Raw genomic sequence first — 25,060 nt, forward strand, 5'->3', positions numbered from 1 at the left:
TGCCTTCCCTGAAGATCCGGTCAACTATTCCTTTTCCGGCCATCTTTGCGCGGCGTCTCATGCACGTGCTGAAGTTTAGATTGACTTATTTTAATTTATTAGCATTCTGAGTGGTAAGTTTCTGTTTCTGTTAGCAAGCATGTTGTTTAACGTACGTATAAGGCATCAGTCGTTTGTTTTTTGTCATGTGAATTTCTCTCAGAAATGTACTTTCTGAGCCACCCTCCGAAAAGCAACGGCGCAGACCAAATGGTCTTCATCTTAGTGGCTCAAAACAAAGGATAAGGTTCGATTCCGTTTAGCGTTCATGTGAGAATGAAACTTGATTTGTGACTATTTCTAAAGATATTATTCGCATGAATAATATGAACATTTTGATACTGTTGTAATATAATTTATCCATCCCGCATGCTGAGGCTTTTCGGGTAATTTTCTCAGCAGTGAGCACACATCGGGCCATGGACGCTATGACCGCCGTGCTGACTACTGAGCCAAGCAAAACCAGACATTTTGACATCAAATTATTGAACTTTTCTCAGATATAATTTCTGGAACGTGTATTCATATTATTTTTGACAAGAACATAGTTGAAATACTTGAAGGGATATACATTAAATGGCTGAATTATGTGGGTTTCCACTCTATTTTTAGGGTTATTCACTTATTCAGTTGTACTTCTTCAGTCTAAAGTCTTCAAGTCATGCTGTCTTGGCCTAGGCATTTGAGTTACATGGGTGTGCAAAGAATTTAGAGAGGGATGGGGACAAGATCAGGTACCTTTATTTCTCAGTATCTCGGCAGGGCCTCTCCAGCTTGTGAAGCTATCGACTGGAATCGCCCGGACTGGTACAGCTCTAGCCAGTTATTTTCTACTACTTTGAACTGTGGTCTACTCCCGAGTGTTTAAAAGGATGGGGTGCTGAGTTCCCTCCTGATGATAGTATCATTGATGCTAAGGAGGGAGCCTGAGTAACTGATGCTGGCAGGGAATTCCACATTGGAATGGTTTTTAGGAGAGAAAAAAACAAACTATGATTGTATGTGTTTGTTTTGTGATAACTTACCTGAACTTACAAGGAGTGTTTGCATCTAGTGCAGGTGGTGCCAGGGAGGTGGTTTAAGTTCTGTTATGATGTCAGTGATATTACAGAACATTAATAGTTGATAAATTTTCCTTCACAATTCAAGCAATTCCCACTTCATTTTATTGAGTATAGCTGTTATGTTACTGGTTGTATGGTAGCAACTGGTGACATATCTTGCTGATCTTCATTGAATGGCTTCAACTTGGTCATATCCTTGGTTTTTTAATCAAGACCATGCAGCAGTTAGGAAAGTGGGGGTGCACTAGGGTGCAGTAGGTGTCTTGCCAAGTACACAAAACCATTAATTATTTAATGTCACATTTATTCAGTCTGCCAACATTTGAGCTTTTTCTACTTTTTTACCCCCATGCAAAGGTAAACAAGAAACATTGAGAGGAACATTGAGCTTGAGTCAAGCGTTGGTTCGTGTTCATGATTATAGGTCATTTTGTGTCATTTTAAATTTATATATCATGACATTTATCTTAACCCAACTTAAAGTTTAACTTAAAGTACTTAGGATAATCAGATGTCACTGTGGATGTGTGTGTTTCTCAGTGTTACTTTACATTGATTGTTGAGTCTTCTGTTGAGAGTCTGCTGTATCATTGTATGGTTTATTTTATGCCTTTACCATCTTCACCATGGTGTTTTCTTCATCATTCATTGTATTAGAACTGTGCTGATGCTCATAAACAGGGGTCGCAGTGCTCTTTGCAGAAAAGTGCCGTCTGCAACTTCTAGGCGAAAAAAAAGTTTCATTGAAAAATTATGCAGTGATCCATAAACGTGTACATAATGAAACTTATTGTACATGCATTGTACGTTAAAAACATATTTGCCATCTATACTCACTGCCACAAACCTTGATGCCACTCTGTACAGTAATTGGTCATCTGCATAGGAACAACAATGGGTTTCACAACTGACTTCCAGTTCCACACGCATGGCTGCTGTGTATACACAGAAACTGGAACAGATGTGATCTGAGGAACCATAGCATGATTCATCCATTGCCAAAGCGGCCCTCTGAATTTGTATTAGGTTGCTGGCCATTTCTAAAACTGCTTGCACTTTTATGAAAGTGCAGTTAGAATTCTGTAGTAAATCATTTGTGACCCATGACAAATATTCCTGCTCTTTGTTTAGTTTGTTTCTCAAGGAGTTGTCTCTGCATTTGACAAATCCATATATGCTACATCACATCTGTCGGGCAAATGCATGACAAACAGCATAACCCAACACACTAGTTGGGTGTTGTATACATGGATATATTTTCATGTACAACATTTGTATTGCCATGGGTTCTTTTTCAGTGTGGCAAGTGTATGCTGCACACAGTACCTCGGTTTCTAGTCTCATCTGACTGACTAGATTTTCAATTTGATTTTACAGAAATTGCGATATATGGATTTAAATTCAGACCCTTCCAGACACTATTGGCACATAAGTATTTTATCCATTCTGCCACCACCTCCCTTCAATTACTCTTTGTCCTAGGCTTTCTTTTTATTTGATATGAGTAATATTCACAGCCAGATGTATATTTTTTTCCCAGACAGAAACCATCAGTATGGATGGGTGCGTTGTACGATTGCGTGGTCTTCCTTGGTCTACCACTACAGATGATGTCGCCAATTTCTTTGAAGGTAGTTGTTGCCATGATTTTACTGCTGCTTATACATTTTCTGTGATAGTTTATCATTGTGTATTGTGTCCATTATTTATTATACTATGTTAATCCTGTCAGTATATGAAGTCTGAAGAGAAACTGAAGGTTCTTAGATATATTGACAAATTTTGTTGGGTGATATAAGTAGTAGTAAGTAATGAACAGTTAATGTAGGCTGACTTTTAGAACTTTTTGACTGATGTAGTGGTGGAGCACACAAATCAGTTCAAAAACATATCTAAAGATTTTGCCATGAACAATAGATTGTGTGTATTTTGAATTTATATTAAATGTAGCTTGCTTGTTTTTCTGTGTAAGTAATTGTACTATGCTTAGCTTATATCACAGATTGACATAAGCTTACAGTTGTCCAACAGCAGAGCTGTATGATCAATGGTTTCTCCACTGCAGTGGGAAGTCATTTGCAGCTTAGTTTAGACAGGACTATGACTGAAATTAGAAGGCAAGATTGCACTGGCTCTAAGTGCCGCAGCCTTGGGGGCAACTCAGCCTTTGGGAACTGTCCCAACGCTGACAGTGCTAAAATCTTCTTAGCCAAGAGAGTGGAGATATAACTTGTGCAAGACACTCTCCACTGTAATCAAATTCCAACCCAGATAGTCAGGACAGCAGATGCCTTCTCTGCTGTTCTGGTGGTTGGTCATAGTTGGACATGACTGTCTATCATACAGGTTTACTAATTATTTTAATTCTTGAAAAACCTCTGATTTTATTCTTTAAAATTCTTCAGATGTAAATTGACTACAGATGTTAGCAGCTGTATTTATATTACTGTTAAGGTTGATTTTTCTACAGAATCATGCCAAGGACAGTCATTTATGTGTGTTTAATGCATACTACGCACAGGACCTCTGTTTATACAAATGACTTGCATTCAGATGAGAACACAACATGGAACTGATTTTTGATATAGTTACAAGAGTACTGATTCTTGAATGCCTAAAGTTAAGTACTAGAACTGATTCTTACTGGCACACAGGACACCAGCAGTAACTAATTCACTAATTGCATTTTGTTACTGACTGGTTTATTCACATTATTGCTGTTTGCCCATATGATGTGTAAAAATGCAGTGTATTGTGATTTGTATACTGTAGATTGGACCAGATTGAGAATATGACTGCTGATATCTTGACTGTCGAGTGTTGGCCTAGAGGTAGCATGTAAGAAGCAAGAGAATCTGAGCGCACTGGTTTGGATTCTTTAGTCACCAGTATTTCCTCCCCTTCCACTGGACCTTGAGTGGTGGTCTGGACACAAGTCATTCAGATGAGATGATAAACGGAGGTCCCACGCCATGTGCAGCATGCACTTAGCACACATAAAAGAACCCATGGCAACAGAAAGGTTGTTGTCCCTGGCAAAATTCTGTACAAAAATCCGCTTCGATAGGAAAACCAGTAAAATTGCAGACAGAAAAAAAAAAATTAATGGGTGGAGCAGCCCGAATTTCACAGAGAAATCTGTTGGGACAAAAAAGAGTTATACAATACAATAATACAATACAATAATTCTCTTGCTGTCCCACTAAGTTCATGTGGGAACTGGATAGATGTCAGTATCATGATGTTTCTTTCTGCAGGATGCGCGATAGTTGGAGATAAAGGGGGGATCCATTTGACACAGACCAGAGAAGGCAGGTCAACAGGAGAGGCCTTTGTTGAGTTTGTATCTGAGGATGATGTGGCAAAGGCCTTGGAGAAAAACAATCAGCACTTGGGATCTCGCTATATTGAAGGTAAGCCCCCACACCCACCCACCCACCATGTGCCCCCTCCTATGTGAATAACAATCTGGGGTGCATCATGACCACGATTGCTGTATGCAGATTTTTACTCTTTTTATTTAGGCCAAGGGTGAGAAATGATTTCCTGAATTGATTGGGGGATACAAACTGGAAAAAAAGAAGAAAAGAACTGTAAGCTAATACACTTTATTAAAGAGAAAATTTTATATTTCAGAATTCAAAGCCTTTTTAAATGATAAGGAAATCTGTTTTACTGTGATTTTGTGGTGTTCTCCCACTTAGGAAAATGTTCATGGGGTCATCAGTCACAAACTAAATTCAGAGGAAAGCCAAGCACTGTAATCTACTGAATTCAGAGGACTTCGCCTGATTTGGCATTTCAGAAGCCAAACATTTTTGGGAAGGGGATTGAAATAACTGTATTTTTGCCATTAAATGGAATTTAGTTTGAATAGTAAGATCAGTCATAAATGTTATTTGATTGCACCTTTTTTTTTTTTTTTTATTGCCCTTGCCAAGTACATTGAAGTCAGCTGATTTCAAAAAATAGTCTAAAAGCATATTTGTATGTAATTGTGGCAGTATTCCGCTCCAAGAAGAGTGAGATGGACTGGGTGGTGAAGCGTTCCGGGGGTAGTGAGCAGACCAACGTGGGAGATGCTTGTGTCAAACTGCGAGGTCTTCCATTTGGCTGCTCCAAGGAGGAGATTGCTCAGTTCTTCACAGGTACAGTGATCTGCTCTTTTTACAGGGATCATTATGGTGCAATTATTGTAACTGGTTTTTCATGGCATCCTTTGATGTACTATCTGTGCTGTTTTGCTCTGGCGATTAGGTAGTGAGATGTAAACACTGGGATGGGCAAAACTCAAGGAGGGGAGGGTTGTGGCCTCGGCGGGGTCGGGAAGAACCGAGGTGGTGGATATTCCGGCTTGGTCGGAATCAGACAGAATTTTAAGTACCAAAAATAGATATGCGGTCTTGGCCGACCTTGAGCCACTGCAAGAAGAGGAGCAGGGGGTAGCGATGGATTAGGCTGCTGCTTTATTTTTTTTTTTAACCTTTCTTATGGCAGTGATCCATTGAAACATCCGTGGGTTTTACGCCAATTTCCAGGAACTCCAGCTGCTTTGTCATGCCTTGAAACCTTCAGTGCTGGCGCTGCAAGAGACTCTGCAAAGAGATGCCAAGGTTTTATCTCTCTCTGGTTTTAACTCCATTTTTAAACCCGCTCAACCGAAGCAAGAGGGATTGACGGGAGGTGTCGCTCTTTTTATACATAAGTCCCTTTTATACAGTACAGTTCCTTTAAGCACCCCTTTACAGGTGGTGGCAGTCAGAGTCTCACTTAAGAAAACCATCACTGTCTGCTCTCTGTACCTTCCTCCTTCCGTCTGTGTTCTGAGGCAGGACCTCATGAACCTTGTCGACCAGCTCCCACGACCTTTTCTACTGTTGGGCGACTTCAGTAGTCACTCCCCACTCTGGGGAAGTGAGATGTCATCAGCCTGAGGTCTTCTTTTGGAAAAACCTTCTTTCTGATAAGGACCTGTGCTGTCTTAACGACAAGTCACCCACTTACCTTCATCTGTCCTCTGGAAAGCTCTCATGTTTAGATCTGTCGGTCTGCGATCCATCGTTGGTCCTGGACTACGAGTGGAGAGTGCACAACGATCTGCACGGGAATGACCACTTTCCTGTCGTCCTCCGCCCCACAGATGGGGAAGGTGACTCTCTGCCTGACCGCCTGAACTATGACAAAGCCAACTGGGGAATTTTTACCACGAAGTTAAGAGCGGAGCTGCAGGAAGAAACAGTCTTAAAAAGCAAGGATCCTGCTGACACTGTGACACAGATCGTTTTAGATTGCGCCAAAGCAGCAGTCCCATCGTCTACCTCCAAGCCTCAGGTGCCAAGAACGCCCTGGTTCAACACGGAATGTCGGGAGGCCCGTAAGTCTCGGAAGAGAGCGCAATGACGCGTCTTTTGGAGACAGATAGCGTTCGAACCCATCAACAGCTGAGGGCGAAAGCCAGGTATGTTTTTAAAAAGAGCCAGAGAAAATCATGCAGGGATTTTTGCTCTTCCTTAACCTCCAACACACCCAAGAAGAAAGCGTGGAGGGTTTTAAAAAAAATTAGGGCAAAAACGTCTGCCCAACTTTTCATCATCTTAAACTCTCAGACGCTCTGGTCACAGAGAAGAAAGCAGTTGCCAATTTGCTTGCCTCCACAATCGAATTGAACTCTAGATCTGCCAACAAATCTGCTCGGTTTCTCAAAACCAAAAACCTGAAAGAAAAATCACCCTACAACTTCTCTTCCGACAACACAGAGAGCTACAACCTTCCTTTCACTATGAATGAACTAAAATCTGCCCTTCAGACCTGCACGGATTCCTCTCCAGGAATGGACGAGGTCCATTATAAACTCTTAAAACATCTTCCTGAAACCTGTCTGGACACCCTGCTCAAAGTTTACAACCACATCTGGATCACAGGCTCTTTTCCAACCGCCTGGCAGAAAGCCCTCATAATCCCAGTGCCAAAACCGGGAAAAGACCCCTCAAACCCCTCCAACTACCGCCCAATAGCACTGACCAGCTGCATCTGCAAACATGATGGAGAAGATGGTCAACGGTAGACTGATGTGGAAACTAGAGACCGATGGCCTTCTGGCGAAAGAACAGTGCGGTTTCCGCAAGCATCACTCTACTGTTGACCCTCTGGTTCATCTGGAAACCACTGCAAGAAATGTCTTTGTAAACAAACAGCATGTGGTGGCCATATTTTTTTACTTAGAGAAAGCTTACAATACCACCTGGAAATTTGGAATCCTCTTGGACCTGCACAAGCTCGGCTTCCGAGGACACCTGCCCCAGTTCATCCACAACTTTTTGCAAGACAGACAATTCAAGGTGAGGGTTGGCACCACCCTGTCCGACATTCACGAGCAGGAGCTCAGTGTCCCGCAAGGGAGCATTCTGTCGCCGGCTCTCTTCAGCATCAAAATTAATGACATCGTTCAATCGGTTCAGAAGGGATCGGACAGCTCACTGTTCGTGGACGATTTCGCCTTGTATGCAACTGGGAGCATGTATGCCAGCATCCAGCGACGGCTTTAGCTCTGTGTTGACAAAATCCAGTGTTGGGCAGAGGAGAATGGTTTCACCTTTTCGTCCTCCAAAACTGAGTGTATTCATTTTCACAACTTTCGCCAGTTCTATCCGGATCCTGAAATCCGTTTGGTAAAATCCACCATCCCGGTGGTCAAGGAAGCCAAACTTTTTGGGGTCGTTTTTGATCAGAAGCTGAACTTCCTCAGCCATATCAAACAGCTGAAAATGTCTTGTCAAAAAGCCCTGAACATCATCCGAGTTGTGGCACACACGGACTGGGGTGCTGATAGGAGAACTCTCTTGCACCTCTACAGAGCCCTGATCCGGTCCAAACTGGACTACGGAAGTGTAGTATACGGCTCGGCCAGACCGTCTTACCTGAAACTGTTGGACCGTATACACACCAAGGGCTCTGTCTCAGCTTAGGTGCGTTCCACACCACCCCTGTGCACAGCCTGTATGCAGAGGCGGGGGAACCGCCTCTCTCCAGCCGCAGACTGGGGCTTGCCCTGGGCTATTGCTTGAAACTGTTTTCTGAGCCTACGGGCCCTGCGTGCGACGTTGTATTCAACAGCCCCTTCAGCAGGAGATTTGAAGACGGCCCGGGCTGCGTCCCTCGTCTTGGACTCTGCGTTCGACTGCGCATTGAGGGTGCCGGTCTGGATGTCGGTGGCATTTTGGACTTCTCCAGGTTCCCTAAAAGCCCTCCGTGGACCTTTGGAGCACCGGGGGTCTGATTCGATCTGGCCTCGTGCCGTGGGGACTCCACCAGTTCTCTGGCATACATGGCTTACTTTTCGGAACTCTGCCACAAGTTTCCCACTTTCCAGGGAGTCTTCACTGACGGTTCCGGGTCGGAGGACGGAGTCGTTGCGTCTGGGCTCTGTCCCGCCTTTCCTGGCCGGCCCTCGGCGGAGCGCGTCCTGTCTGGCGGCTCGGTGTGCACTGCGGAGCTGGCCGCGCTGGTTCTGGCGGTAGTGATGGTTCTCTCTTCAAGACAAAAGAGATTCGTGATCTTTTCTGACTCCTTGTCAGCCCTCGGGGCGGTCGCCTGCGGGGATGTCGCTCATCCCGGACTGCTGGAATTTTATGAAGATTTTGCTCTCGCAGTGGGGAGGGAATGCGGGGTTGTGATGGCCTGCGTTCCCAGATCTGTTGGTGTTCGTGGTGGCAAGGGGGCGGGCCTGCTGGCCAGGAGCACTGTGGAGAAGTTGTCCGGGTCCTTTGTGCCGTGCACAGGCGTGGGGCGGGGGGTGAGTGCTTGTGTTGGGGATCTTTGGCAGGAGGAGTGGAACACCCAGACGGACAAGCTCTTTCAGATCCGTCCAGACCTAAAAGAGACACTCCCTTCAGGGGTGAAGAACAGAAAGGAGTCTGTGCTGTGCAAACTGCATGCGTGGCACACTTTTTTTTTTTTTTTTTTTTTTTTTTTTTACTCATTCTTACTTGTTGAAGGGGGAAGAGGCCCCTCGATGTATTCCCTGTGATGAGCCTCTCACCGTGAAACACGTGCTCCTTGACTGTTGGGATCTGCATGACGTTTGACACAGACATTACACAGCGGTTTCTTTGAAGACCTTTTTTCGTGATGTCCCTCAGTGGGCGCTGATGAAGAAGTGAACATTTTTAACCAGATTTTGAAGGTTTTAAACTATGGAAGTTTGTGGGTTTTTTTAAACTTTGAGTGGAAAGTTTGAAGTGGTGACTCGTTTTAATTGTTTGTCTTCTTTTCACCCTTGTAGTAGTAATCAACGCGGCGATAGCCTTCAGATGGCTTTAGTGGTCGGCGAGGCTCTAAGCACCATAATTTCATTTCATTTCATTTCATTTGGGATGGGCACTAGCTGCCCATTCTGCAGTGTTATTTGCCTACATGGCCTTTTTATGTATTTTTTGTTTGACTTTGAAGTATTGTTTTTCCCTTTTTTTCACGATTTTTGGTAGTCTGGAGATGATAAATTAAGAAGGGCTGGCGTCCTCAGCATGGCCCAGTATTATTTGCCATAAGGAGCTAAATGGTTGGGATACTGTCATGAACTGGGTTTGTGTTAGTAGGGTTTTTTTTGTAAATATGACAGTTTTGTGTTGACGCAGTTAAGCATTTGTATGGTTTGACAGTCCAGATATGGCCCTGTGCGGTCGACTGGACTATAAGCAATAAGAATAAGAATCCTTTGGGCACATTCGACATATGGAAGAGGTTTCAAAATACTGAAGTGCTTATTCACATGCATTCATACACATACAAGTACAGGCACCCACATTGATGCAAACAGCATATCTGCACAGGCACATGAATCACAGCAGACTTCTTCACATGCTATAGAATTTTTTGGGATCTGTGTGTCCTTTATGTCTCGTATTAGTTGCCAAATGTGGGCACACAGTTGCAGAGAAGAAGAAAAAGATATACTTAATTCAAAATTGGATTTGTTTTTGGTATGAAAAAGATGTAAGTTTATGTATCTGCACACACAAAAATATATATTTATATCATACACTAGGCATCATGTTTCAGTCATGGGAAATGCAATAAGCTATTGGTTCTTTGTGTTCACTTGTTGGTTTTCAGATGCATTGTTATGTGTTATGCGCATGAGTGCTTATATAGTCAGAAATGTAGATGGATGATAGGATAATATATGTGGCTTTGGCATGTGTCATATACGATGACATTCTCTGTACTGCCTTTGGCTGGGTGCTAACTGGTGCTGGTGTTTGTTGGGTGGGTCCTGTAGGATTGGAGATTGTACCCAATGGGATAATGCTTCCTGAAGATCGTCTGGGGCGGAGCACGGGGGAGGCCTTTGTGCAGTTTGCTTCCCAAGCCATAGCAGAAAGGGCCATGGGTAAACACAAGGAGCGCATAGGGCACAGGTGGGATGGTCGGGCCTCATGGGCGCGCATGGATACCTTTTTCTTCCCCTTTCTTACTTTAGATTTTTTTCAGCTTGATTAGAAAGATGTGTAGAAGTGACACTGACTGGAGTAAAGTTTAGTGTTTAACTGTTTACGATACTGTGAATGTGGTATATAGCAATTTCTCGGTTGTAAAAAAATGTTTGTGGTGTTGTATAACTTGACACTTTGCATATTTTTCTGCACATAGATATGGAACAGTATGGTTGAATGTTATATTGTAGATCCTATTCAGAAATTAAGTGGAGTGCAGGCCTGGAACATCTTTTGAACACGGTTATATTTGACGTGAAAAGACTGGAAGGAATGAGTAGACATAAAGTTTTTTTTTGTGTGTTGTTTTTCCATATGATTATACCTGTGCACAGGTGTGTTAACAGGATATTTTATGTCGGTATGATTGCTAACTTCATACATTTATTTGTTTGGTCTCTGTAATGTCTGCAATCAAAGAATGGTAGGAGAGAGGAATAATTATATGACCTTGTTGGTCATTGTTTTTTTACGTTTTCTCTGTTTGTGTTCATACTGTTCCCTTCAGTTTGGTGAATACTTAACATATAATGCTTGATGGACCTTCCTGTTCTAAAGATACACATTGCTGAAGTCTGCTGAGACTTGGAAATGTCAAACCATTTTGATATCATATTGCATTATTTATCTGGTACGATCTTAAGTGTTGGATTTGTGTCCATCAGTTTTACTGTTGCGTAAAATTGACTAGCTAAGATGTTTCTGTCTGAAATTATTTATACATTGGGTCGTTGTTCGGTATTGCCTCTAAGAGGGATGAGAAAAGGGATAAGGGTCATGTCAAAAGCAAATTGTTGTTGTTCCAGTCTACTACCAGTTTCGACTGTGTATGTTTGAAAGAACATGAAAATAATGTTCACATAGTTATTTTTCTATAAGTTAATGGCTCAGGTATTCTTGAGCTATTACTTTGATAGGAAAAGTTAGATCTAGTGCATTCCATTTAACCGACTGTGTTAGAGGAAGGCTTTAACCATTAACTTTCCATTTGGTAATGGGTTGGTTTTTGTTAATTTTTGTCCAGGGCATCTTTTTGTTTAATCAGTACTGGACACTTTCAAAAGTTTCATAATTTAAAAAAAAAAACTGCTTATCAATTTTCTAAATTGCTGTTTTTAAAAGAAGCATTGTTTGCTAATTCTTTTAACCTTAGATATAAAATATATTCATATTCATTCACTCTGTGTGTCTCTAGCCCCCCATGCCCCTCTCTTCGCCCTCTTTCTCTCCATTCCCTTTTTCTCTGCCCATCTTATGTCCCTTTCTCCAAAGAGCCTATTGCACTCTTAATGACAAAAACATGTTTTTTCTATTTTGTGATGAATTAGTTTTCCAGATAAAATAATGGGTCTGGAGTGCTTCAATAGGCTTGTGCTGCTTCTGTTGTATCATGCCACCCTGCTTTGTTATTTTTGTAGAATATTCTTTTTCTCTTTAGATGTGTTATCGTCTGTAACTGTAATTTTGTGTGAGTTCTACACAAAAATGAAGCATCCCATAATCTGGGAATTTTCACAATCTTTCTCTCTTCTTTTTCTTCTTTTTTTCCCCCTCAAAACGTAAGGTGTTGGGTAACACTGCTGGTCAGGCACTTGCTTAGCAGATGTGGTGTATGGATTCATCTGAACACAATGAAGCCTCCTTGAGGAACTGAACTGAATCATGGTTATTTTGATGATTATATTTTTCTGTCTGAAACTTTCTTTGGTTTTTGCGGACATTTTTTTATTTTACTTACCATGATGTCTTGAGTAATTGTTTCTTAAGATAAGTTGCATGTATTTGTTCTTTTCAGAAGTGCAGGCAATATTGCTCAGTGTAACTTTGAAACAAGGAACTTGCATGCATTTTTCAAATGTGACACTGACACCAAGAGCTGTTTTGAATGTAAGATGGTGCATTTGGCTGTGGACATTTTCAGAGGACCCAATGAATAATTGGCACATCTGTTTCCCCAGGTACATTGAAATTTTCAAGAGCTGCATGGCGGAAGCCAATGCAGTGACATTTAGAGACCGTGGCTTTCGCTCCATGGGGCGACCAGGGCCTTATGATCGCGGCGATCGCTTTGGTGGAAGCCCCATGGGCATGGGCTTCAACAGGGGCAGAGGAGGCAGAAATGTTAAAGGTAAGTTTTTCTCTTAGCTTCAGTCAAGAGTATCAGGGTGTTTTGTTGTTGTTTTCAGAAGTTGCACTCTTTGCCATTTTTGAACAAACAAAATACACTCTGATGTTCTTCATACTTAAAACAGTAGCTTAATACAAACCCATAGCTAGATATTTTGACTTTCTTTCCATTTTCCAAAACTTTTCCCACAGAACTATCATTCCCAGTCAGCATATTGCAGTAGAGACACTCTGCTGCAGCAGTTGTGTGTATCAGTTTTCATTGGAACATCTAGATGCCCATACAGAGATAATTGTCATGCAAGGATTTTCTTTTAGTAAGAGGATGACATCTTTGAGTAATCTATCTGCCTGTTGCAGGGTTTTATGGTGAAGACTGTGACAGCTTCAATGGTGGTGGCTATGGATTTGGTGGTGGGCGTGGAGGAGGTGGAGGGCGCTTTGGCATGATGGGGAGTGGTGGCATGAACAGGACGGGGCACTGGGTGCGCATGAGGGGCCTGCCCTTTCAGGCTGATGAACGCGATATCTTTGAGGTAGGTGCAAATTTACATGACACAATCGGTTTTATTTTTTAATTCTGTAAAGCTATGTACACACAGGATGCAAGCAGGTTGGGGGTGGTTATGCAGGATTGTTTTGTCTTGAGAAAAATATGTATGTGCAGTATAGTTTGAATTGTTTTAAATCCTCCTGGAGAGGTTGAACAGTGAACAGTGGGAATGTGTGGGTCTTTGACTGGTTTATGAACATCTCTTTGTTGCAATGTATATTTTTCCCTTTTTCACAATCTGTTTGCATGGAAAATATATTTTTTGTGCCCTGGTAACATTTTAAATCCCCCACCCCCCCACCCCACCCCAGCCCTTTTCTTTGTCTGTCTTTTTTTATAAAAAAAAAAAATTATTATAATTCTTTATTTGTTTATTTATTATTTATTTATTTTTTATAAGCTTTTTGACAGTTTTATGTACACAGTATTTTGTAAATTACAGCAAACTGAATTGCAGAGATAAGCTAACAGGCCCAACATTGATGTGCATAAACCAGTGTGACATAATACTTTATCATTATCTTGCAGTTCTTTACTCCCTTGCAACCAGTACGTGCCAACATTGAGTTCACAGAGAATGGGCGACCCAGTGGAGAAGCCAACGTGGAATTTCACAGCCATCATGATGCATTAAATGCCATGAAAAAACACAGATCAAACATGCGTGAGTGTTTTCTTATTTGTAACCTCTGTGTGCTGTCATTCATTTGTCGGCTGAATGGAAAGTTAGTGATTAGTTGTGATATTTTTTGTGTGTGTGCGACACATGTTTAGCCCTTATATTAACCCTCTGCACTGTTGCTTGGGCAATATTAGTGGAAGAACTTGTCACTGTCTATATATCCGCAGTCATTTTGAAAGTATGTAGAAATGCCATATTGACAATCCCTCTATTAATGTTCCTGACAGGTTGCAGAAAAATCCATATTTTAGCAAAATTGTGAGATTGTGATGACTGTTGTGTGCAGAGCATCGCTACATTGAGCTGTTCCTAAACTCCTCTGACGATCAGAGTTTTGGCAACCCTGGCATGGGTGGTGGCTTTGGGGGTGGCAACATGGGGAATACCATGGGCAGTGGGGGCTTTGGCTCTGGCAACATGAGCAGTGGTTTCAACAGTGGCATGGGGGACCGGAGTAGCATGGGAGGATTCCAAGGACAGGATGGAGGACAGTATGGTGGGAACTCTGGTCAGTATGGAAGCAACGGCATGGGCAGCAGTGGCTACATGTCTGGCAGCAGTGGTCAGGGCTCCAGCTTTGGAAACCAAGGTTTGTTGGTATAATTTGTGCACTTAGAACAGTTTTTGTGTGTTGTAGTAGTTTTGCAATTTTCAGGTGGCATGTATGTTTATGTGTTTCTGCTTTGTGTAATCTTACAAAAGTTTGAGGAAGGAGTGCAGTTTGTACATGAGGAAAGATTGTACAGTATTGCCCTTGATGTGTTGTAAGGAGGCAGGGTGCGAATGTGTACTGTGGTCTCACATGCATGTATTTGTAGATGGTGTATTCTGATTTGGAAAGGAATCAGATTGGAGATTTTTTTTGTGCATTGAGTGCTCTGACAGTATTATGTGGAATTCATGAGGTTATGTGCACTGTGTGGTCGTGTATTAAACTATGTGACCTGTGTGCATTGTGTGACCTTGGTTTTATGATACATGTGGTGTGCTGAATACTCTGATGTACTAAGTAAAACGGAGAAGGAAGTATGGGTCAATTTTACTGCTTAGACTGGTGGTTACATTGCATATCTGAGGTACAATTGAGAGGTCTAGTATATATGATTTCAGGGTACAGCATGGGAGGTGGAGGAGGGGGATACAGCAGCATGGGAAGCAGCACAATGACCAGTCTGGCCAACCCCAGCTACACAGCTTTCTGAACACACTGTCCTCAACCCTATACACAGTCTTCAACCTTTTCACTCATAGCATCAGAGCATTCTGAACAGTCCTCAATTTTGAACACACTGTCCTCGCCCCTGCTAAACACAGTAATTGTGTCCTATTAAACCACACAGCTTACGAAATACACTGGTCTGTGTTCTTAACACTTCTCATACACACAGCACCCACACAACTTTATATGAATATACTGACTCTTGCAAAACCAGTAGTTTGACATGCACACAGGCACCTGTATTGGTGTCTTGGACTTGGGGGATCTCTTCACACATGGCATTCATTAGCTTTATGACTTTGCTATCTCATGCCTCTGGTGTCATGATAAAGAAGGCTTTTACTGATCAAAATATGTCGTGTTGCACCCCAACCCCACCTGCTCTGTCTCTTATTGCTGTTGTACTGTTACCAACCTTCACTGAAGTTTTTTTAATACCTTCATTGGAAAAGTGTATTTTGTATTGTGAAGTGTACTTAATGTTTTTGATGTTGTTATCTGTTGTTCACACACCCCTTCTTAAGGGGCTCAAGGTCTGTATACCCTCGTGCACATGCATTCAGAAGTCTGTCAGATTTTTGCCAGATTGGCTAAATCACAACAAAATGTTTTCTGGTTTGTAAGTTCAGGTTTTTTGGTTTTTAATCAGTGTAATACTTACATTGTGTGTGAAGGAGAGGGAAAAATAAAAAAAGAACATTCTCAGTGAACTACCTCAATTGTATTAGCTCCTGTTTATTGCTTGTCAACATAAAAGGAAGGGTTTGCAAGTACAATTTTTACTGGTAATTGTCCAGTCATACACACACTTAGTTACACGTCCACACATGAGCACCTCCAATTCCTCTTTTTTTTTCTTCTTCTTTTTCTATCTGGTTAGGAAATGAGGGCAAAATATTCCTACATCTGTACCCCACATTGGGGCTAAATAGGCTATGAAGCACTCCAGGATATTTGGTCAGATCACCTTAGTCTCCTCTCTCTCTCCAAGTGTATCTACTGTTGTCAAAGTCATGAATTTTTAGTTTTTCATCGCTTGATACTTCAAAAAAAACAAGGTCTGATGATTCATGGATTTACATCTGTTGTATGTCTTTACCTGTGCTCTCATGGATTGTGTTCAAATGTACTTAACTCCAGCTGTGGTTCTGGGCAGTTCTGGAAACAATGTCTATATTGTGTGTACAAACATTTGCAGAGTTGTTGCATGTAGTTTGAAGAGATTTGGAATGTCTGTTTTGTTACTACTTAGCGGACCAATATTTTAATAATTTTGCAAACTCTTATCGTAATTCTTATTTCTGTACTATTGACAATTCCATGTATTAATCATTTGATGCAACTACATATATCTGTGTGCATGTTTTGGGTAAATAAAAATGTATGGTCATGTGGTTCATTTTTCCAGTAGTATTTGAATAGTAAAATTAAAACTGTGTTGTCCTACTGTACTGCAAGTTAACTGGTATAAAAAATATGAAATCTGATAGCATTGAATGATAAATGGCAGCAGATAAACATTCAAGTGTACCAGTTTTGAAATGCATGAGATAGATGAGGCTTAACAACACACATCTTTCTAAGGTCTTTGTAAGGATTTGTCAGTGGCTACAGTCAAATAATAATATCATTGACCATGAGTGTATTTCACCATTTGCAGTTGTAAGGAGGGGGTGTGGGGTTACTGGAAATCTTTATCATCCTAACCTCTGTATATTGGTAATAGCTTGTTGGTTTATTGTGGATGAATGAAATGAATGTACAGATAAATGTGTGTGTTAGATTAATTGCAACCATTTTTTGGCGTCATTGTATTGGGTATGAAGTGAATGGAGACCGAGTGATGGAGAAAATAAAGTCCCATTTATGAATGTGTCTGTGACTGGTGTGTATTTATGTGGCAGTGAGGAAAGATCTAAGAGAAAGAAGACAGTTTGTTCCCACACTTCATTATTTAAGGTGAGACCCGACGGGTGAAATCTACATCAAGTACACACATGAAACTGCCCTAAAATTGCAAAAACCCAAAACATGTTTATGAACACTTTTTTTTTTAACCATTTTTAGCTCGTGGGGTCTCACCTGAAGCAGTTATTTCTATGTCATGGGTCTGACAGACCCTTACTTGCTTAAAAAAACAGTTAAGCACTACTCTGTTATCCGTATGTAATAGGTATCTCGGAGCCATACTTATTTTAAAATCAATTTACTGGAACTTCCATATCAGGACATGGTTCTTTTTTGAAAACTGCCAAGATTGGCTACTTTTCACTCACTCTGTATTGTGTGTGTGTGTGTGTGCCTGCGCGTCACTGGGAGTGTGAGGTAGGGATATAGGCAATATAAAAACACATATTGCTGATGAAATTGAGTTATGGGGGGAGTGTTAAACGGGTCTAAGACCCAGAGAGTGATTGTGGGCACAAGGCCAGAATTACTTCCCTCCTCTTCTCTGAATGTAGTATTACAACTGGACATAAGGCCAGAATTACCCCCGCGCCTCCCTCTTTTGTGAGTTTGATGGAGGGGAGTGTATACGAGCATAAGGCCAGAGTTATTTTACTCCTCTGAACCTAGTAAGAAAGTGGTGTGCGGTGTAGCATATTCGCCAGGCTGTGGTCATCACATATATACACACACACATGCTGTACATCAGTCTATTGGTACTACACCTTAACATTGGGAGGAGAGAGTACATGTACATGAAATCAGACTTGCTTCCCTCTTCTCTGAATTTAGCATTAGAACTGTCAATGTCAAGTTAACGAAAGGTTGGGGTGTGGGAGTGATTCTGTCCTTGTGCCCATTTAGACCCCACCCCCTCCCACTCAAGATCAGAGAGGAGGGTAGAAATTCTGACCTTGTAGACTAGGAAATTTAGATTAAAATTTGCATTTGGTCCAAAAGAGCAACCAAACGGTTTTTTTTATTGTAAATTAAATGAGTAGTGGTATGGTGACTTAAATCTACCGGTAACTCCAATGTCTTATGGAGAAAAAAAGTCATATTGCGTAATCATGCCTCGGAGATATTTCCCATGCCCATCACAAATTTAATAGTCAAGTTGCACCTCTTTTGAACAGGCATGAGATTTTTCCGACTATAATCGGATTTCCGACCGAAAACTGGCGCCAGAGGCCATTTTTGAGATTCGCGTAAATTCTCGTTTCCTCCCACCTTCCCCCTGATCTGTCTGTCTTTTTGTCTGCCCCTCTCTCTCCCTCTTTCTGTCTCTCCCTCCCTCCCTCTCTCTCTCTTTCTTGAATATACACACACAGTCGTATTGAACACACACACACACACGCACAGAGAGAGATCAACTGAATTTGAAAGCAGTGCATACACATGCACAAATTCAACTTGCATTCTTTCCCCCCACCTTCTCCGCTCTCTTTCTCTCTGTCTGCCTCCCTCTCTCTCTCGTTTACACTCAGTTGAATTGAAACCACACATGCGTGTGCGCATTCGTGCTCGCTTTCTGTGTCTCTCTCCCTCACAGAGTTTAGTTGAACACACACAAACACAGTCCATTCTGGGGAACTCTCAGCGATCCGCTATTTTCAGCGGAAGAGCAGTTGATTTCAGAGGGGGGAAAAGTCACTCTCCAACCTTGCCCCCCTCCTGCAGACTTCACTTTCGTGATTTGCTGAGGTACCCCTACCCTCTCTTGAGTCTGCTACAAGTGGTGAGAGAAGGGGGTTGGGGGGTAAAACCACTGTCAATGACTGTGGCAACTTTGGCATTGAGCCAAGACACTGACCACTATTCTAGCAGAGAATCCTGGACTGCTGAAAGTGATATAACCAGTCACAGACCCACTCCCTCCTCCCTCCAGTCATTCCACTTCATTCTTTCCTCAACCAACACATGTCTGTCAGTGGAACAGAGACTACAGCTGAAGAGACCAGATGGTCAGTTATATTGGTACAGCTGAAGAGACCAGATGGTCAGTTATATTGGTACTGTGCAAACTTGTGTGCTAAGAACATTTTCCTTGAAAACACCACACACGCGCACACACAAGAGAGGCCCCCCAAACCTCTTTGCCACCCTGGACCCTGGCCAATTTTCAGGGGAAACTCCTGGACAATTCCCCAGCCTCTCTCACACACAGACACACACACACACTCACTCACTCACTCACACAAAGAGTTTAACACACACACAGTTGCATTTAAAGTAGTTCACATACATGCACACACAAACTCTTTCCTCCCATGTCCCACCCGACCCCCATTCTCAATCTCTGTCTGTCTGTCTCTCATTCTCGCACACAGAGAGCTGCATTGAACACACACACACACACACACACATGAGATAAGATTTTGAAAATCATGTCCCCAAGGCTGACTTTTACAGGTTTGAAAGCAAAAACACTTCAGTTTAGGAAGAATTGGACTGATTTTTTGTCTCCTGTGGATTGGAATACCTCAGCAGCATTGGTGGCCCGCGAGTGCAGATTTTATGGTTTGAAACAGAAAAACCTTCAGCTTCAGAGGGCTTCGCCCCCAGACCCCCACCAGGGGCCTTGCGGGCCCCCAGGCCCCCACCTTTCAGACTCAATCACAATTTCCCAATCTCATGCCTGTTGAAAGCTCTCGTAGAGTGTTATTAAAAGCACATGAGATACAGATTAATCGTGGACAATTATCAATATACATGTAAATAGATGACTAAGATATTGATCTAAATCAGTGATATCACTCAAATCTTCAGTAAGGTGATTTTGCACAGCTTACACCTGAAATTTGCATAGGCTGCAGAACATGAAATACCATACTTTCTTACAAACCTGGAGTCACAAACTTATGAAATTGAATAAGTGACTGAAACAAAGCCTCTGGAACTGGCGGAAGATCAGGCTGGTATGGACAGAGACAATCATGGAGAAAAGACCACCCCCAGTTATCCACGTTTTGTTCAACAGGAACCCACAACTGCACCTGCAGATGGACGCACATAGATTTGAATTTCACTGCAGGTAAATTTATGGGAAGTGTATTAACCCAAACAAAGGTGGCTCTCAACTCACTTTGACACTTTTTCACAGAACCGTTTGTTGTGAAGGGTGTCAAGGCTGTCGGCAGAACTGCATCCAAGACATGTAGCTCGCCATCCAGCAGTAGCATTGACATCTTGTACCTCTTGCTGTTGTCCAGAGGGCATCAAAAAGGAATGAAATTTGTGCATGTTCCAAGAGCTCCAATGTGAAGTTCATATCTAAACAGGTGTTGCAAGTCCTCAGAATTTTCACTTGCTGCTGAAACAGGAGCTGATGATCAAAGGTAGTGATTTGCCACTCTGGCCAACTATATCCTTCGCTGGCTATCGTGGGTCGTACACGACTCAGAAGGGTACAAAAACGCAAATATCTCAGCCAATTCTTAATATTTTTCTACGAAATTTCAGAAATCCTTCCTATACCTAAAAGGCCAACTTTTGCCAAAAAATGAAAAAAATCCATCGATTAGTTAATGAGTAATTAAAGGTGGCGTTTTAACTACACACAAACGCTTGTGTGGGTCGTGTATGACCCATGCTTTTTAAAGAGAAAAAAACGTGGTCACCCCTCGAACGCTCATGTGGGTCATGCACGACCCATACCTTTTTAATAGTGATTTCAGAAGGTTTAATTTGCAATTAGTGAAGGAAAATAAAGAAGTTTTACTTTCAATAGCCTCACTACCCTACTACTCTCCCACTACCCCTCCCCCTTCCCGCCCCGTCCCTTTCGCCCGTTTTTAGCTATAACCCCCTTCCATCCCTTTCTCTAACAGCATGTACCTGTGTCTGAATATCTTTGATTGTGCGTGTATAGGATGCTATGAGTCATCTCTCTCTCTCTCTCTCTCTCTCTGTGTGTTTGTCTCGCTGTCCGTCTGTCTGTCTGTCTCTCTCTCTCTGTCTCAGTCTCTCTCTCTCTGTGTCTATCTATCTATCTCTGTGTATAAGTAGGGTTTGTATGTATGTGCATGTGGTGTTATGCGTTTGTGTGTGTGATCAGTTGTGTGTGTGAGTGTGTGTGTGTGTATGTACGTGTGTGTGAATGCGTGAGCATGTGTTTCTTCTGAATGTATGTGGTTGTGTGAGTCTGTGTGTGCGTGTTCGAACGCATGTGTGTGTAATCAGTTGTTACGATATGTTTTCCTTTTCTATATTTTGTTTTAAGCTTTGGGGGAATATACAGGTTTTTGTTCTTTACAAAGTATGGGTCGTGCACGACCCACACAAGCTTTGGGGGAATATACAGGTTTTTGTCTCTTTAAAGGTATGGGTCGTGGACGACCCACATGAGCTTTCGTGTGTAGTCAAAAGCGACAGCCAGCGAAGGATATCAAAATACGGCATTTGTGGTAACCACCTGTGTTCAGTTCTCTTCAGTATTTAGTCTAACACTACATTTCCTACCATGGACTGTATAATCTTAATCCCAGCTTCTTTGTTAGTGTCCATATGGACATGTTTGTCACATGTTTGAGAGAGATTTTACAACCTTAGCAATGTGACGCAGTAAAAAATCGGTGTCAGATGTTCCCAGCAGACAGTATGTTGTGTGTGTCCCTTTCGTCTCTGGACTGCCATGATTCAGATGCCCCCTTATTCTGGTTGCTGGAATAATGCTGTTGGGCTGTGACTGCTTGCATAGCACTGTTCATTTCAGCATATGCTGTCATTGGGAACAGCCACTATATACACAACAACTCTCCCGTTCTCCGACTTTTTTTTTTATCAGCCCCAACCATTGCTTTTAACACCTGCCATCACTTGTTCCATCACCAGGTAGATGCACACTGATTTTGTGTCCAGGTTGTGCCCAGTTACAGAAAAATACGGCAATATTTCCAGCAAACATTTTTAAGTGCAGAAGCCACATCAATAATCAGCCATCTCAGTCTTGCACTGTCAAAGTATCCGAGGGCTTCAGAAAGGTCATCTGGAATAATTTCATCTTTAAGGCAGCTTTGCTCTTCATGACTATCTGATGCACTTTATTTTGCCACCTTCATACTCCAGCCAGCTGCATTCTCTTTCATACACTAAATTGATGTCTGCTGCACCCGAGTTGATGAGTCACATTTGCAAATACTGGTTCATTTTCTAAGGAAAATATGTATGACATTCCATTCTTTTCACATCAAGATATGTTGGTCGATTTTGCCATCATCTGTCTTCCATACTTAATTGATTGTCAGGACAATGCTCCGACAGTGTTCAACCAAACAAATGTCATAAACACGTATTGATATATATCTATATTCTACTCATTAAAAAGCAAGAGCATGAAGTATTTATTGAGCTTGTGTAAAATGTCAACAAAATTGTACTAAACTAAATCATCTTTTGCTGCCTTCGTAAATTCACCTCTGCAGTCAGTATAATACTGATTTAATTCTTTATGAAATGTCATGACTGGTAAGAAACTGGAAAATTCATAAAAGCAAATTTGCACACAAAATGTTCTCTGGCGAACCTCTTCTCTGATCCAAATAATACAAATTAGGAGGGGCGTTTAAACAGACATAAGGCCGGAATTACGCTTTCCCACCCCCTTTTGCGAACTTAACTTTGGGAGGAGAGTGGTATATTTAGTCATAAGGCCAGAATTACTTCACTCCTCTGCTGTGATCTTTCCTCTTCCCTGAATGTATGATAGTCAGTCATGTCCAACTATGACCATCAGAACAGCAGAGGAGGCAACTGCTGTCCTGACTCTTGGCTAGAATTTGAATATAGTGGAGAGAATCTTACCCAAGTTACACCCCCACTTTCTCGACCAAGAAGGTTTTAGGAGAGTCGGCGTTGGGATGGTTCCCAAAGGCCAGCTAGCTCCCAGGGCTGCATCGTCTAAACAGTCATAAGGCCAGAAACACTCCGCCCCCACCCCTCCAAGCCCCTTCCCCTTATCTTGACTTTAGAAAGGAGGATTTAAACGGGCATAAAGCCAGTATAACTCTCCCCACTTTATGTGAACTTAACATTTGGGGAAGAGTATATATAATATGAGCCATATCTTCCCTCCTCCTCTCTGATCTTTGTAATAGAAGGAGGTAGGGTGTCAAAATGGGCATTAGGCCAGAATCACTCCCCACGGATTTATTGGACCAAACAAACTGCCGCGCAGCTGAGGCCAAGCAGGCCGCCATCTGCGGAAGTACAGACGAAGGTGTAGTCAACAAAGGGATGTCAACTAAGTAGCAGGCCTGTTTATGACTGTACTCATGACTTCACTTGTCTCAGTCTTTGATCATGGCAGCATCGCAGCCGCCTCTGCGTGTGTGTGTTTCTCCTGTGGACGTGCAGAGGTAAATTAAAAAAAAAAAAAAAACGAAGATGGTTAATGACCATCCTTATCTCCTTGACCATGGTGGCTTCACATCTGCCCACAGAAGCTGGAAGTTCTACACAGAGATGACTCATGCCACCCTAGGGGTATCACCGTCGCTTGGGTCAAGGACAGATTAGGTACTGATAGCACGGTCATAACATCAAGCTGCAGCCTTCCTGTACTTCCACCCATCCCACAGACACTCTCGCACAGTCACACACACTAACACAAACACTTAAGCCCATACACAAACTATTAAATTCATATTTGAAATATAAAATTTGCCATCCCACTTACACAAAACCCAAATCACACCCACAATTTGAACTGAATGACAGACCGACAGAGAAAGAAGAGGGGAGGAGGAAGGAGAGGGAGAGAAGGGGGCCAGTTGGATTATACATCAGAGTAAAAACACAATACAAAGCATAAACACAAATAAACTTGAGCTAACATGTAAAAAAAAAAAAAGCATGCAATAAAAACGACCCCGTCCCCTCTTTTCTGTGGGGGGTTCTAAAATAGGCATAAGCCCAGAATCACTCCCCAACCCCTCCCTCTGAAATTTACATTGGGAGTAGAGTGCATATGGGCATAGGGCCAAAATTACCTTCCTCCCCTTCTCTGATCTTAGTATTAAAAGAATGTGGGGGCCCAGGGGGGTTCTAAACAGGCATCAGGCCAAAATCACCCCACTCTTTATTTGAACTTAACATTGGTAAGAGAAGGGCTCGGAATGAGGAACAAAGGAAAGACCCGGTGACTGAGAAGACCTTCCAAGCTCTGATATCCGCCCCTGCCAATGAACTACCTAAGCCGCTGACTGAAGTGCCTCGCGCCACACCATCCGCCAAGCCGCGGTGGAAGAATGTTCCGATCTCGAATAAGACTCCTTAACCATCAGCATGCATGTGTTCGAAAATGACTAAACTGATGCAATACTAATAATAATAATAATAATAATAATGGATACTTATATAGCACACTATCCAGAAATCTGCTCTAGGTGCTTTACAAAAACGCTTTTGATAACATAAAACATTATATCTATGTTACATACACACACCAAAATGTGACCACACACACACACACGCGCGCGCGCGCGCGCGCGCGCGCGCACGCACGCACACACACACTGCATACATACATTTTAACATACATGTGTATCTAACAGCTACCCTAACACATACGCACACATAGGCAGGCACAAACTTACATAGACACACGCACACACAATACACATTCATATACATGCATGTAGTTGTGGACCTGCCACAATTGAACTTATTGCTGAGGGAAAAGGTGAGTTTTGAGACGAGATTTAAAAGATGCGAGGGAATCAGAATGACGGAGGTTATCAGGGAGCTTGTTCCACGTCTTTGGCGATTGAAAAGAAAACGATTTGTGTCCATAGGTCTTACTTCTGACGTGAGGTATCCTGAGAAGTCGAGTATCAGAGGAAGAACGGAGCTGGCGAGACGGGGTATAGATATGGATGAGTTCAGAAAGATATTTGGGGCCAGATCCGTTGACTGCAGAAAAGGTCAGAGTGGATAGCT

General features: G+C 42.3%; 1 protein-coding gene across 2 annotated transcripts; it reads left to right on the top strand.

The window, feature by feature from the left end:
- The first annotated feature begins 20 nt into the window (after positions 1 to 20).
- LOC143292474 (heterogeneous nuclear ribonucleoprotein F-like) lies at positions 21 to 17,050 on the top strand. 2 transcript variants are annotated; one of them, XM_076602786.1, is made up of 10 exons: positions 21 to 113; positions 2,644 to 2,734; positions 4,361 to 4,516; positions 5,108 to 5,251; positions 10,381 to 10,519; positions 12,553 to 12,722; positions 13,082 to 13,257; positions 13,803 to 13,938; positions 14,243 to 14,545; positions 15,067 to 17,050. In XM_076602786.1, the coding sequence occupies exons 2-10, from the start codon at positions 2,659 to 2,661 to the stop codon at positions 15,156 to 15,158; spliced, it is 1,392 nt and encodes a 463-aa protein (XP_076458901.1). In that variant the 5' UTR covers positions 21 to 113; positions 2,644 to 2,658; the 3' UTR covers positions 15,159 to 17,050. The 2 variants fall into 2 exon arrangements, with proteins under 2 accessions (XP_076458901.1, XP_076458902.1); XM_076602787.1 differs by having other exon boundaries at positions 49 to 113; positions 2,648 to 2,734.
- Positions 17,051 to 25,060: the final 8,010 nt, after the last annotated feature.

The sequence above is a fragment of the Babylonia areolata genome, chromosome 18 (genome assembly GCF_041734735.1).
Source record: "Babylonia areolata isolate BAREFJ2019XMU chromosome 18, ASM4173473v1, whole genome shotgun sequence".
Lineage (NCBI taxonomy): Eukaryota > Metazoa > Mollusca > Gastropoda > Neogastropoda > Buccinidae > Babylonia > Babylonia areolata.

Excerpts from the sequence above, each read along its gene's own strand:
- LOC143292474 (XM_076602786.1), top strand. The coding sequence starts at position 2,659 with ATGGATGGGTGCGTTGTACGATTGCGTGGTCTTCCTTGGTCTACCACT. Across the intron at positions 2,735-4,360 it reads TGTCGCCAATTTCTTTGAAG|GATGCGCGATAGTTGGAGAT; the intron begins GTAGTTGTTGCC and ends TTCTTTCTGCAG. Across the intron at positions 13,939-14,242 it reads AAAACACAGATCAAACATGC|AGCATCGCTACATTGAGCTG; the intron begins GTGAGTGTTTTC and ends TGTTGTGTGCAG.